We start from the raw sequence: 13568 nt of genomic DNA, 5'->3' as shown, positions 1-13568 counted from the left end.
TGAGGATTTAATTGATACTAGAAGAGTGCTTTGAGCTGTGCCTGGTGCATAGTAAGTGTGAAGGAATGCTAGCTCTGTTCTTGGCTGAAATATTTTTTGGATAATCCAGCAATCTTGAGCAGTTTTAGAGAACTGACTTGTTTAGTAAGTGGTGTTTTTTGAAAAATATGTAAACTAGTTTATTATTATAAGATTTGTGTGTGTGTGTGTGTGTGAGAGAGAGAGAGGGAGGGAGAGAGAGAGAGAGAGTGAGCGTGCTCAAGCTGCTATAACAAAATACCATAAACTGGGTGGGTTAAATAACAAGTATTTATTTCTTGCAGTTCTGGAGGTAGAAGTCAGATCAGGGTGCTAGCAGGGGGCACAGCCCTCTTCCTTTTTTATAAATATCTTCTTGCATGTCCTCACATGGCAGGAGAACTACCTAGCTTTCTGGCCTCTTATCAGGGCACAAACCCCATTCGTGAGGGCTCCCGCCATGTGAACTAATTGCCATCCCAAGGTCTCACCTCTTAATATTATCACAAGGTTAGGCTTCAGTGTATGGATTTGGGAGAGTAGACACATTCAGTCCATTGTAGCATGCTTACAGTTAAAATAAATCAGCACCAAAAAAATATAAAGTGACAAGTTAAAGTTCTACTTTCATTTCTTAATCTTTGGCTTATTTTATCAATACTTAGAAAATTATGTAATGGTGCATGCATTCACTTTTGCCTTTCTAAATTTTGCTTTGCATCTACATTTTTAGTGGACCGAATTTAGTGGAATTAAAGATTATCACAAGAGAGGAAGTATGTGTAACATCCTTTTTTCTGATGTCATTCTGGAACATAAACTTTATGAAGCTTTAAAGTTCATCATGCTATATCAAGTCACTGAAGTTTATGAACAAATGAAGACTAACAAGATCATTCCCAGTCTTTTTAGACTCCTGTTTTCCAGGGAGACATCATCAGATCCTTTGAGCTTTATGATGAATCACCTGAATTCTGTAGGTGACACGTGTGGATTAGAACAGGTAAATGGGGAAGTAGAACCACATGTGTTTGGTTAAGGGTGATAGGGCAGTACTCAAAACACGTAGGCCTGTGGGTCTCACTTTTGATAAACCAGCTACACAGAGGTGGTTTGTGGGTATTATTGTCGCCAAATGAGGAAAAGATGAGTAGTAAGTTTGCTTGTTGCCCCTGTGTCTCCAGACCCTTGGCTGGTGAGTGCCAGTTCTGGTCTTGCTGACTTCTCACACTGGCAACAGGTTCTCCCACACACACGGGAGAAGAGGTCTAGTTGGAAAATGAGATTGCTTCAGGAAAGCATTTGGTTACCTATTGCAGATGAATAGAAATTATTGAAATGTTTAAATCCATAATTTTTTTCCTTGTGGAAAAGGGTTTCTGTTTTCTTTGGATTTGCTTTCCTAGAAGGTGAATCAAGTTATCTGACATTTTTACACAAATTGATTTGGAATGAGATCAAGCTGGTTGGAAAACAGTGTAATTTCTAATTGTGAGCATTCCTTTCTTTTTTCAAGTTTTTTTCTGAACAGCTTTTTCCTATGATTTCTTCATACTAGTCTAGAGGGATGTTCCTACGCTTGTCCCCTTCCTTGTGCACAATGGACATTTTTTCCTAAGTCTGCCCACTCACTGGCTTATGGGTGGGTCTGTAGACAAGTAGGTTATTTTATAAGTTGCAGAAAAACACTCCCCCCACCATGGTGGGAGGCAGGAATTTGAAAATTTGTGTTTGTGACCTCTTTTTTTTAAATCTCATCCCCAGATTGATATGTTTATACTTGGATACTCCCTTGAAGTAAAGATAAAAGTGTTCCGACTGTTCAAGTTTAACTCCAGAGATTTTGCAGTCTGGTATCCAGAGGAGCCTCTCAGGGAGTGGCCAGAGATCTCCCTGCTGACTGAGAATGACCGTCACTATCACATTCCTGTCTTTTAAGTCTGCTGTGGGCGGGGCACTCGGACACACTTATAAGTAAAGTATTTCTCGGAAACCAAAGCTAGTGTTTCAGCTATGGAAGGAATCAGGACCTTTTTCTCTGGAGTTACAGGTACACTGGGTGCAGGATGATTTTCCTGTCTTTTTCAGTGATTTCCCCTGGAACAGCTGCACTGATTTATTTGGTGGGTTGGTGGGTTGACCTTGTTTTTAAGAGGTTCGGCAACTTCACATAATGTCAGGCCTTTAAGCCACAAGGAAATTTAGCATGGACAACAGGAAAAAAACAAGAAGAAAAAGTGTATGGAAAAACTGCTAACCTGGAAAGAATTTCTTCATCTCTGACCTTTGTGTTATTAAGACTCTAATCTTGGGCTGGTTCAAGATCATCATAAACATGGCCATATGTTGTAAGCATCACCTTCATGGGAATCTTTGTTATATATTAATTTTCTAGAACCATTTGATTAATATTAAAATTATGTGTATATGTATATATAAATGTAAACATTTATATATACATATATGCACATTTGGCACACACCCACAAATAATCACTACTTTGTAATATTGTATAATTTGTTTTATGTATTACTTTTTTTTGTTACTGTTATATCTGTCCAGTTTAATTGGTTTTATTTAGATAAAAATGATAAATTCTATAGATTAAGGCAACTGAATGATAATTACTGAACTGTCACAAAAAATATTAAACTGTAGTATATTTAGCTTATATTTACATTTGTATGTAATGACTAGAAACTCATTGTGATAGGCTGAATAATATGCCCAGACACAAAGATATATTCATCATAATTCCAGAACCTGGGATTATGTTGGGTTATGGCAAAAGAGAATTAAGGTTGTAATTGGAACTGAGATACTAACCATTGACTTTGAAAGGGGGCAATTATTCTGGATTCTCCAGGTGGGCCTGGTGTCATTGAAAGGGTCCTTAAGAGTGGAAGAGGGAATCTGAAGAGTGTCAGTCAGAGGAGAATGTGAAGAGGAGTCAGAGAGATGCACATTGCTGATTTGGGAAGAGGAAGGGGATATGAGCCAAGGAATGCAGGGCCTTTGGGAGCTGGGAAAGACCAGGGGACAGACTCTTTCCTAGAGCTTCCAGAAGGAGCACAGCCCTGCCAACACCTTGATTTCAACCCAGCAAGTCCCAGGTCAGATGAAATCCGAAGAACTCTAAGGTAATTTCTTCAATGGTTAAACCACTTGAGTATGATGTAATATGTTACAGGAGCAACAGAAGCCTAGTATTCTCAGATTGACTAATTTTTATTTTATTTTGGAAATACTTTTTTAGTCATTTTGGAAATCTTTATTTTGGAGATGCCTTGCTCATCTTTTGAATTTCAATAAATTAAAAATTATTTTAAAAATCTTGCTAATGACATTTCACTTCAAAACAACATGCTTGGCACTAACATTATCCCATGATTGTATTGTTTTTTGAATAAATAAAAAAGGTATGTTAAATGCTGAAGCATATGAAATTAATATTCACATTCTTTTGCAATGGAGATGATCAATTGTATGTACTATAAAACTAAGATGTCCAACAGTGTCCCCTGTCATTTTGTTTTCTGGTTGAAAATTAATAAACTCAGATCAAGGGGCTTTGTGTTACCTTGTTAGCAACTCAAAACAAGAGTTCTGACTTCCACAGCCCCTTCCGGCTTGGACATGTCCATGGTTTTGCATAACCCCAACCATATAATTGACAGTGTCAGAAATGCCCCCCTTGCTGTATTACTGTGACCAAGAAAGCACAAACTTCACCTATTCTATTCACAAGTAGACATGGTGACAACCTGCTGTAGGTGGCTGTGACTAATATTTATGGAATTGCTGCTCTGAATTTTTGGCTCCAATGGAACTGTTAGGTGCCTATCTGGCTTTTGCATATTACCATTCACTTTGGATCTCCTTAACCAGTGTAATCATTTCCATATCAGTCCAGGAATGAAAGGAAAATCTTTTCCCCTAGGATTGGCAGCCTATAACTGTATGACATCAATCAACCCAGTATGCTTATCCTGATTGTGTGTTGTGGGGGCAGGGTGGCATGGGGCAAGAATTCTTTTTTGTTTGTTTGTTTTTGTTTTATAATGTGTATACATGACTACTTTGGTTTCTTTTTTTTAATTGGTTGTTCAAAACATTACAAAGCTCATGATATATCATCTTTCATACATTTGACTCAATTGGGTTATGAACTCCCATTTTTACCCCAAATACAAATTGCAGAATCACATCGGTTACACACTCACATTTTTACATAATGGCATATTAGTAACTGTTGTATTCTGCTACCTTTCCTATCCCCTACTATCCCCCCTCACCTCCCCTCCCATCTTCCCTCTCTACCTCATCTGCTGTTGTTCAATTCTCTCCCTTGTTTCCCGCCCCCTTTCCCCTCACAACCTCTTATATGTAATTTTGTGTAACATTGAGGGTCTCCTACCATTTCCATATGCTTTCCCTTCTCTCTCCCTTTCTCTCCCCCCACTCGTCTTTGTTTAATGTTAATCTTTTCCTCATGCTCTTCCTCCCTGTTCTGTTCTTAGTTGCTCTCTTTATATCAAAGAAGACATTTGGCATTTGTTTTTTAAGGATTGGCTAGCTTCGCTTAGCATAATCTGCTCTAATGCCATCCATTTCCCTGCAAATTCTATGATTTTGTCATTTTTAGTGCTGCGTAATACTCCATTGTGTATAGATGCCACATTTTTTTTTTATCCATTCATCTATTGAAGGGCATCTAGGTTGGTTCCACAGTCTAGCTATTGTGAATTGTGCCACTATGATCATTGATGTGGCAGTATCCCTATAGTACGCTCTTTTAAGATCCTCAGGGAATAGTCCGAGAAGGGCAATAGCTGGGTCAAATGGTGGATCCATTCCCATCTTTCCCAGGAATCTCCATACTGCTTTCCAAATTGGCCTCACCAATTTGCAGTCCCACTGGCAATGTACAAGTGTACCCTTTTCCCCACATCCTCACCAGCACTTGTTGTTGTTTGACTTCATAATGGCTGCCAATCTTACTGGAGTGAGATGGTATCTTAGGGTGGTTTTGATTTGCATTTCTCTGACTGCTAGAGATGGTGAGCATTTTTTCATGTACTTGTTGATTGATTGTATGTCCTCCTCTGTGAAGTGTCTGTTCAGGTCCTTGGCCCATTTGTTGATTGGGTTATTTGTTATCTTATTGTTTAATTTTTTGAGTTCTTTGTATATTCTGGATATTAGGGCTCTATCTGAAGTGTGAGGGGTAAAAATTTGTTCCCAGGAGGTAGGCTCTCTATTTACCTCTCTTATTGTTTCTCTTGCTGAGAAAAAACTTTTTAGTTTAAGTAAGTCCCATTTGTTTATTCTTGTTATTAACTCTTGTGCTATGGGTGTCCTATTAAGGAATTTGGAGCCCGACCCCACAGTATGTAGATCGTAGCCAACTTTTTCTTCTATCAGACGCAGTGTCTCTGATTTGATACCTAGCTCCTTGATCCATTTTGAGTTAACTTTTGTGCATGGCAAGAGAAAGGGATTCAGTTTCATTTTGTTGCATATGGATTTTCAATTTTCCCAGCACCATTTGTTGAAGATGCTATCCTTCCTCCATTGCATGCTTTTAGCCCCTTTATCAAATATAAGAAAGTTGTAATTTTGTGGATTGGTTTCTGTGTCCTCTATTCTGTACCATTGGTCCACCTGCCTGTTTTGGTACCAGTACCATGCTGTTTTTGTTACTATTGCTCTGTAGTACAGTTTGAACTCTGGTATCGCTATACCTCCAGATTCACACTTCCTGCTTAGAATTGCTTTTGCTATTCTGGGTCTTTTGTTTTTCCATATGAATTTCATGATTGCTTTATCTATTTCTACAAGAAATGCCGTTGGGATTTTGATTGGCATCGCATTAAACCTGTAGAGAACTTTGGGTAATATCGCCATTTTGATGATGTTAGTTCTGCCTATCCATGAACAGGGTACATTTTTCCATCTTCTAAGATCTTCTTCTATCTCTCTCTTTAGGGTTCTGTAGTTTTCATTGTATAAATATTTCACCTCTTTTGTTAGGTTGATTCCCAAGTATCTTATTTTCTTTGAGGATATTGTGAATGGAGTGGTTTTCCTCATTTCTATTTCAGAAGTTTTGTTGCTGATATACAGGAATGCCTTTGATTTATGCGTGTTGATTTTATATCCTGCCACTTTGCTGAATTCATTTGTTAACTCTAGCAGTTTCTTTGTAGACCCTTTTGGGTCTGTTAAATATATTATCATGTAGCGATAATTTAAGTTCTTCTTTTCCTATTTTTATGCCTTTAATTTCTTTTGTCTGTCTAATTGCTCTGGCTAGTATTTCGAGGACTAAATTGAATAGAAGTGGTGAGAGAGGGCATCCCTGTCTTGTTCCAGATTTTAGAGGGAATGCCTTCAGTTTTTCTCCATTCAGAATAATGCTAGCCTGAGGCTTAGCATATATAGCTTTTACAATGTTGAGGTAAGTTCCTGTTATCCCTAGTTTTTCTAGTGTTTTGAACATAAAGTGATGCTGTACTCTATCGAATGCTTTTTCTGCATCTATCGAGATGATCATATGGTTCTTGTCTTTAAGTCTATTGATGTGGTGAATAGCATTTATTGATTTCCGTATATTGAACCAGCCTTGCATCCCAGGGATGAATCCTATTTGATCATGGTGCACAATTTTTTTGATATGCTTTTGTATTCGATTCGCCAGGATTTTATTGAGAATTTTTGCATCCAAGTTCATTAGAGATATTGGTCTGTAGTTTTCTTTCTTTGAAGTGTCTTTGTCTGGTTTCTGGATCAGGGTGATGTTGGCCTCATACAATGAATTTGGAAGAGCTCCTTCTTTTTCTATTTCTTGAAATAGCTTGAAAAGTATTGGTATTAATTCTTCTTTGAAGGTTTTGTAAAACTCCACTATATACCCATCCGGTCCAGGGCTTTTTTTGGTTGGTAGTCTTTTGATGGCTTCTTCTATTTCTTCCTTTGTTATTGGAAGAATTCTTTAAATAGAGGGTCAAGACCAAATTGTGAAAAAGCACTTTTCAACACAGTGAAAATAAGGATGACATTTAAATAGTGGCAATGTTTTAGGAAGGTACTCAAGCAGAAGACTTTCAGGGTGGAGGTATTGAGTGCTTTGTTTTTTGTTGTTGTTGTTCTTGTTCTTCCTTTTTTTAAATTTAATGAGTATAACAAACTGAGTAGCCAGGAGGAGCTGCATATAAAGTAGCACCACTTTGGAAGGTCTCATGTGCTCCTGACTGGGCTAGCTGGGCAACCACTGGCACCACTTTTAAATGCCAACAATAAACTATCTGTGCGGTGCCAACATTTAAATGCATTTCATAACCTAAATGGTGATAAACCTATGGAAAAAATTAAAACATAATGCCCTTGTCTTTTTCTGATTTTAGAATAAGTTTCTTAAATCTTGGCTGTGTGGCCATACTGATGGGTAGAATGGATATTAGTTCAAGAATGAATTTTTTGTTGTTAAAATATGCATAGCATAACATCTACCATTTGAACGATCTTCAAGTATATAGTCAGTGACATTATTGTGCAGCTGTCACCACAGTGCATTTAACCCTCCCCAATGCATTTTTTTCATCTTTAAGATGACTTTAGGAGGCAAGTTTAATTCTACACTTGACACTGGGATTTCTTTTACTTTTGCATACTTTTTATCACATCTGAGAATTTTCTCTGAGCTCAAAAGATCCTCAGTGGAGAAGTCCAATGTGAGGGAGGTTTAGATGACCAAATGTCTCTGGAATATCATGGTTATTTTGTCTCTAAAGTGAAACAGTTAACTGTAGGTGACTTCCAGGTCCAACTTAGGAACACTATCATTTGGAAGGTACCCATGAAATTATTAATTCAGGGCCATCAGGGTGACCATGAGGGTCTTCATGATATTGAACCAAAAGTCTTTTCCACTGCAGATAGTCAAGTGAAAGCCCAGGGCCTTCTAAGGTATGGGAAACCCAGCTGAGATGGTAAAAGCTGGCCTGCAGGAGAGAGGAGCAGCTGGATCAGGGCTAATTTCCCTTGGATTTTACTGCAGATAAATTTTAGATGGAAATGTTTGCTATTATTCTTACTTACTATTTTAGTAAGATCAAAGAAAAATAACTTCAGTTCTGTCCAAGATGGTCTTGGGGAAGAAAAAAAATCTAAAACTTTTCTGAATACTCTGCAAATGTTGAGAATATCACATCAAAGAAGGTAATTTTTTTTTCTTTTTTGGTATGGAGGAACCACCAAGCTATATGGCTCTAGTATTTTTTTTTTTTTTTTTTGAGACAGGGTCTCATTAAGTTGCTGAGGGTCTTGCTTAGTTCCCGAGGCTGATCTCAAACTTGTAATCCTTGTACCTCAGCCTCCCAAGTCACTGAGATTGCAGGTATGTGTGACCATGCCCAGTGAAGGTAAATATGTTTTAATTGATAACTAACCCCTCAAAATCTGAATATGTATGAATAAGTAGGTGACTAATTCCAGAATCAGCAATAGTTTTATCTTAAAAAAGTAAGTATCTAACGCTGTATTATTCTGTTTTCAAGATATATTTCATGCTGTTTAACACAATCAGTTATTGTTTAAAAGTATATATATATAATAATGTCTATTTTCATGGATTTAAAATTGTCTATAGGTTTCTTATCACAGTTGAGTATTGCTTATCATAATTAAATATTTAGATATACTTCATAGCCATTCACTTTGGTTTTTAAATTTTTTACTTTAATTGACAAATAATATTCACTTTCCTTCAAATCCTATTTTTAATCACAATTTTTTAAAATAGCTAGACACAAAATTGAGTGAGTTCAGAGGCTGGAGATGTAGCTTGGTGATATGATGGTTGCCTAGCATGTGTGAGGCCTTGGATTCAATCGCCAGATGCACAAAAAATTTAAAAATTAAGTGAATTTAAGTAGTATAGCAAATTCTATGTTATTTTCCCAAAATAATTGGTTAATTCACTTTTGCTTCACTCTTGTCATACTTCTTTAGGCCAAGAAAATGAAAGCTCATCTGGATTATATTTATGCTTAATTGCACATAGTTTATAAGTGAATGGAAAACCACTTATACACATACTCAGTTACCCCTGGACTAAAGTGTTCTTTAGAGCAGCCAAGAGTGTACCTACTGTCTCTGCACTTGAAGCTCATGAAATATGTTGGCAGACACTTGCTGCTGTGTGGAAATGGTGAGGCTCAGGAGCCAGTATGGATGAGCACAGGACAGGTGGGCAACATGTGGAATGGTAAGGTTATTTTCCTAACTGGTATTGTGGAAAATACCACTCTCTGTTTAAAAAATCAAATTTCTGTGTCTAATCAATCTGTCAATCCTTATAATTAATATCATCAGGTCTTAGGAGGTTTTTAAGTCATTTTGCTGTCACCAGTGAGTGTCACTGACTCATTTGTAATGATTCCTGGGAATTTCGGTAAAGAGAATTTTCTTAAATAAAAAAGTGCTTGCTCTAAATGCTTTCATCTTACTCTAGATGGCTTTAAAGTCCATTTCTGCACAAGTAGTTTGTTTTTTTTTTTTTTTAAATAGGAACATGGGGCTGGGGGTGTGGCTCAAGTGGTAATGCGCTCGCCTGGCATGCGCAGGGTGCGGGATTCGATCCTCAGCATCACATAAAAATAAAATAAAGATATTGTGTTCACCAAAAACTGAAAAATAAATATTAAAAAAATTCTCTCTCTCTCTCTCTCTCTCTCTCTCTCTCTCTCTCTCTCCTATCCCTCTCTCTCTCTCTCTCCTTAAAAAAAAATAGGAACATGTTCTAAGAAGCATTGCTGAAGTATAGAAATATTTTTCCCATCGAAACATCTTATTTGTACACCAGGACTATTTTCTTGTTCCTAACTTATGAAACTTCAAAGAGAATATCAAATTGCAGGTGGTGGTTATAAGTGAAGTATCAGATAGTGTCTTATATGTTGCTCACCACGACTTTGAGATGGTGGAATGAGGTACAAGTAAGTGACCCTAGAATGCTTTATGGACAGTGTATGACTCACTCCAAGGCACCTTGCCATATATCAGCAGTTATTAGGATAGACACAGCCTGAGATTCTGGTGGTTCCCTTGTTTTATTGCCACTGTATCCCCGTAAGCAAAATCTGGGAAACAACTTGGGAACTACTCCAGGAACATGTGGCGTCTCAGCTATGTCTGCTGGTGGGCACATACAGGTACTTCTTTCAGGTGCCAGTTTTTCTGTTGGACTGAGAGCTTCTTAGAAGAACCCCAAGAGATGAGGAGAAGCATCCAGTACAAACTGACTTGTGAGGAGGGGGAAGAAAACTACTTGTGTGTTCTGGAAGTTTTAGTATGACATGGTTCCAAGCAGATACATTTATGACTCCCTTATGTAAAAAAGGATCAGAGATGAGGGGATGTTGTTATAAAACATTGGTATCTTCATGGACAAATAGGAAAGACAAATATTTACATCTCTCTTATCACAAACTCCCTTTAGCTATAGTTAAACATACTGGGTAGGTTAAAAGCTCATCACTGGAGTATATTTAATCAGCAAATGGTAAATGAATAAAATTCATTTTCCACTTGGTTTATATTTCACATGGGAATGCTTCTACCAGCTTGTGAGACCATTTACATTGGTAGTTGTATTTTTTGGTTGCCTTGCCCCTCCTCTGTGCGTTCATAAGTGTAAGCACTTTGAAAAGGTACTTGGTACATGGAACTGTACAAGAAGAGGAAACACTCCAGGATTCTCTTTCTAAAACAGGAAGTAAAGTGGCTTTTTTCTTTTGAAAATTGTGATAAGGTAGTGCTTTTTAAACTAAAGGATGAATTTTTTAATTTTACAATTCTTGCAGACTGGCACTTTATAAATATAATAAAAATGTTGCACTGAGATTGAATTGCTTTAAAAGTTTCTTTACATTCTCAATTTCTATACTTAATCTTGCAGACTGGTAACAAAGACTTCATGAGATAACACTGGTCTACAGACCACTCTTAGAAGCATTGAAATATGCATTTTAGGCAATAATCAACAGATTCTGATATTTTTACCTGTGTGAGTGAGATTTTGTCAAGAGTGGAAGGGCAGTGCTGTTTTTGCTGGGGTTATTACTTTTTTGTTCGGTCCTGTGCCAGTTAGGGCATCTTCTCCCAATTTGCATAAAGGTCTATTTGGCAGAAAGTCCTAGGGTCAGGCTTCTGGATAGTCTCATTACAAAGGTGATACTTTTTTGAGAAGATAGCCTTCTCCAGTCCCTCAGAAGAAATCAGCAAGAATCTGTTTGGTTTCACAATTTTCTGCCTAAGGAAAATCATCATCACATTTTATTTCTTTACCAGATTTTAAGCTCCTGTGGGAAGGGACAAGGACCTCACATCGTCATGACTAGAACATGGTGATTAGTGCTCATAGAAATACCAAAGGAATTTTGAATTGAAAGTTGATAATAATAGCCAAGCTCAGTTACTCTTTAAAGAGACAAAGAATCTAATAATTATTTTTCCCTGAAATTTCTTTTTATCAGTCTAGGACTTGAAGAGCAAATTTTTAGATGTAGTCCTGGGAGGAGTTTCCCAAAGCTAATGATACTCGGACATATTCATCAAATTAATGTTGCTTAGAGATTGGCCACCAGAAGTCGATCCAAGTTTTGCTAACACTGAATCCCTAGTGAGGTTAAAATTAACCAATACTATTGAATGCACCCAGAAATAGGTTCTTCAACAAATATGGCTCACGAACGAGTGTGTGTTAGTGGAGTCACAAGTGCCTAAGAATGAGTGGGATCTTAAGTCGTCCTAAGAATACACATGCTGTGTTCCACTGCCTGTGGAAGGGTTCTGCCTACCTGCCTGCTGCCCTTCCTGGGCTTTACATAGCACTATGCAGGTCTGAGTTTGGAAATGTGGTATTCAGCCAGGCTGGCGTAGCAAACCAGCAGCAAAGGCAAGGTCATGGACAGCCTGAATCAGCCTGAATCCACGGAAGGAACACAAGTCCATACAGATGATTATCAAAATCAGAGGACAGTGGCACACAGCCAAGGTACACATCTGAGATCAGGAAAAGTGAGTGCCCTAGAAGCTTATCACCAGTACTAAGGAAAATCCCTTTTGGTGGCAAGTGTGATAGGAGGGAGTTCTTGAACATTAGGGGACATCAAACATTCTTCTCCACCAGGCTCTATTAACCTGCATACATACATCTGTCCTTCGTTTCCTGACATCCCTGACACTCAGTGAAAGATAAACTGCTTAGTTGGCTTTGCAGTCCTCAAAGATGGTGGCTAAAGAGGAGGCCCAGGCTAAATGTCTGAACTAAGAACTTTGAGCAAATTGATGAAATCCAGTTCTGTATTTTTATTGTGAATGACAAATGTTCCTGAGCTTAAATCTTTGTTTTATGATTAGTAGGAAATATTGCCTGAGCCTACATTAGTACTACCAGAAATGCAAGGAATATGAGCTTCTCACATAGTTTGGGTTCTGCTCAAGCACTTTAGATTGTAAAGGCAGATAAGTGTGTAAGTGAGCTGGACAGGGAGACTCCCACAGGCTGCCAGGGCAGGAATTAGAGCCAGTCTCTGTAAATTGTCTGAAATCTATAATAAAATCAAGAACTAAGGTAACCAGCTTTGTTTCCTCTCACATAGTCCATGAGCTGCCCCAAGATTGCTCTGCTTCACTTTGTACATGTTCTCTCTCTCCCCTCCTCTTGTGTTTTTCTGCGTGCATCCCTACTCCTCACTGCTACCACTGAAAGGAACTGCATCTGAGTTCCTGAGTTCAGATTCCTGAGATTAGAACATGAATGGCTCAGCTTGCCTGTGATCCTTGACCCTTGTGCACATCTGTGTCCAATCATTTGTGGCCAGTGCATGGGAAGGAGGACCCTGCAGTGCAGATTCAAAGTTTCTAGAAAGTGGGTGTGAGGTAATCACACCTCAAATTATATGCAATACCCACTAGGCTTCTTTTTTTAAAAAAAAATTATTTGTTCTAATTAATTATACATGACAATAGAATGCATTTTGACACAAAATACATAAATTGAGTATAACTTCTCATTCTTCTATTTGTATGTGATGTAGAGTTAGACAAGTCATGTAATCGAATATGCACATAGGGTAATAATGTCCAGTTCATACAAGGATACATATAAATAACCTTTGCTGATGGCAAAAGAATCAGTTCAGTATGGATGTTCAGATCAGGATGTAATTAAAATTTGTAAACATCTAATTAGTATTCTCACTGATATTGATGTTTATCCATTATTTTGAGAGGAACAAAGACAAGTCTGGTGACACTAAAGTCTTAGGGTAGTTTGTCATGCACAAACATTACTTTTGTGAAGTAATTTCAATTGTCAAGGTAGAAGATGGAAAGAAAAAATGTTACAGTTGCCCAGAGTAATTCACTTCCTGGGCAGGTTGTTGTTGATCTAAGTAGCTGAAAAGACACTAACACTGTTTTAAAATGCAGACAATAGCTGTATGTGCTTCACTGCAAGTGTTTTGATGGAAAAGAGATTACAG

The 13568-nt window shown here is 37.8% G+C and overlaps 1 protein-coding gene and 1 long non-coding RNA gene across 2 annotated transcripts in view; both read left to right on the top strand.

The window, feature by feature from the left end:
• Otulinl (OTU deubiquitinase with linear linkage specificity like) overlaps positions 1 to 3530 on the top strand; it is a 28480-nt gene extending 24950 nt beyond the window's left edge. The window contains exons 7-8 of the mRNA XM_027950371.2: positions 752 to 1021; positions 1783 to 3530. Of these exons, the coding sequence (XP_027806172.1) occupies positions 752 to 1021; positions 1783 to 1956 (444 nt within the window). The 3' untranslated portion in view covers positions 1957 to 3530. The remainder of the gene's footprint in view (positions 1 to 751; positions 1022 to 1782) is intronic.
• A 3141-nt stretch (positions 3531 to 6671) lies between these two features.
• On the top strand, positions 6672 to 9531 carry LOC114104314 (uncharacterized). The gene is made up of 2 exons (XR_003584830.2): positions 6672 to 8416; positions 9031 to 9531. It is a non-coding gene; the product is annotated as an uncharacterized lncRNA (long non-coding RNA).
• The last annotated feature ends 4037 nt before the right edge of the window (positions 9532 to 13568 follow it).

This window comes from Marmota flaviventris, chromosome 5, assembly GCF_047511675.1.
Source record: "Marmota flaviventris isolate mMarFla1 chromosome 5, mMarFla1.hap1, whole genome shotgun sequence".
NCBI lineage: Eukaryota > Metazoa > Chordata > Mammalia > Rodentia > Sciuridae > Marmota > Marmota flaviventris.
Note: the sequence above shows the minus strand (reverse complement) of the source record. Positions and strands in the feature narration are given on the sequence as shown.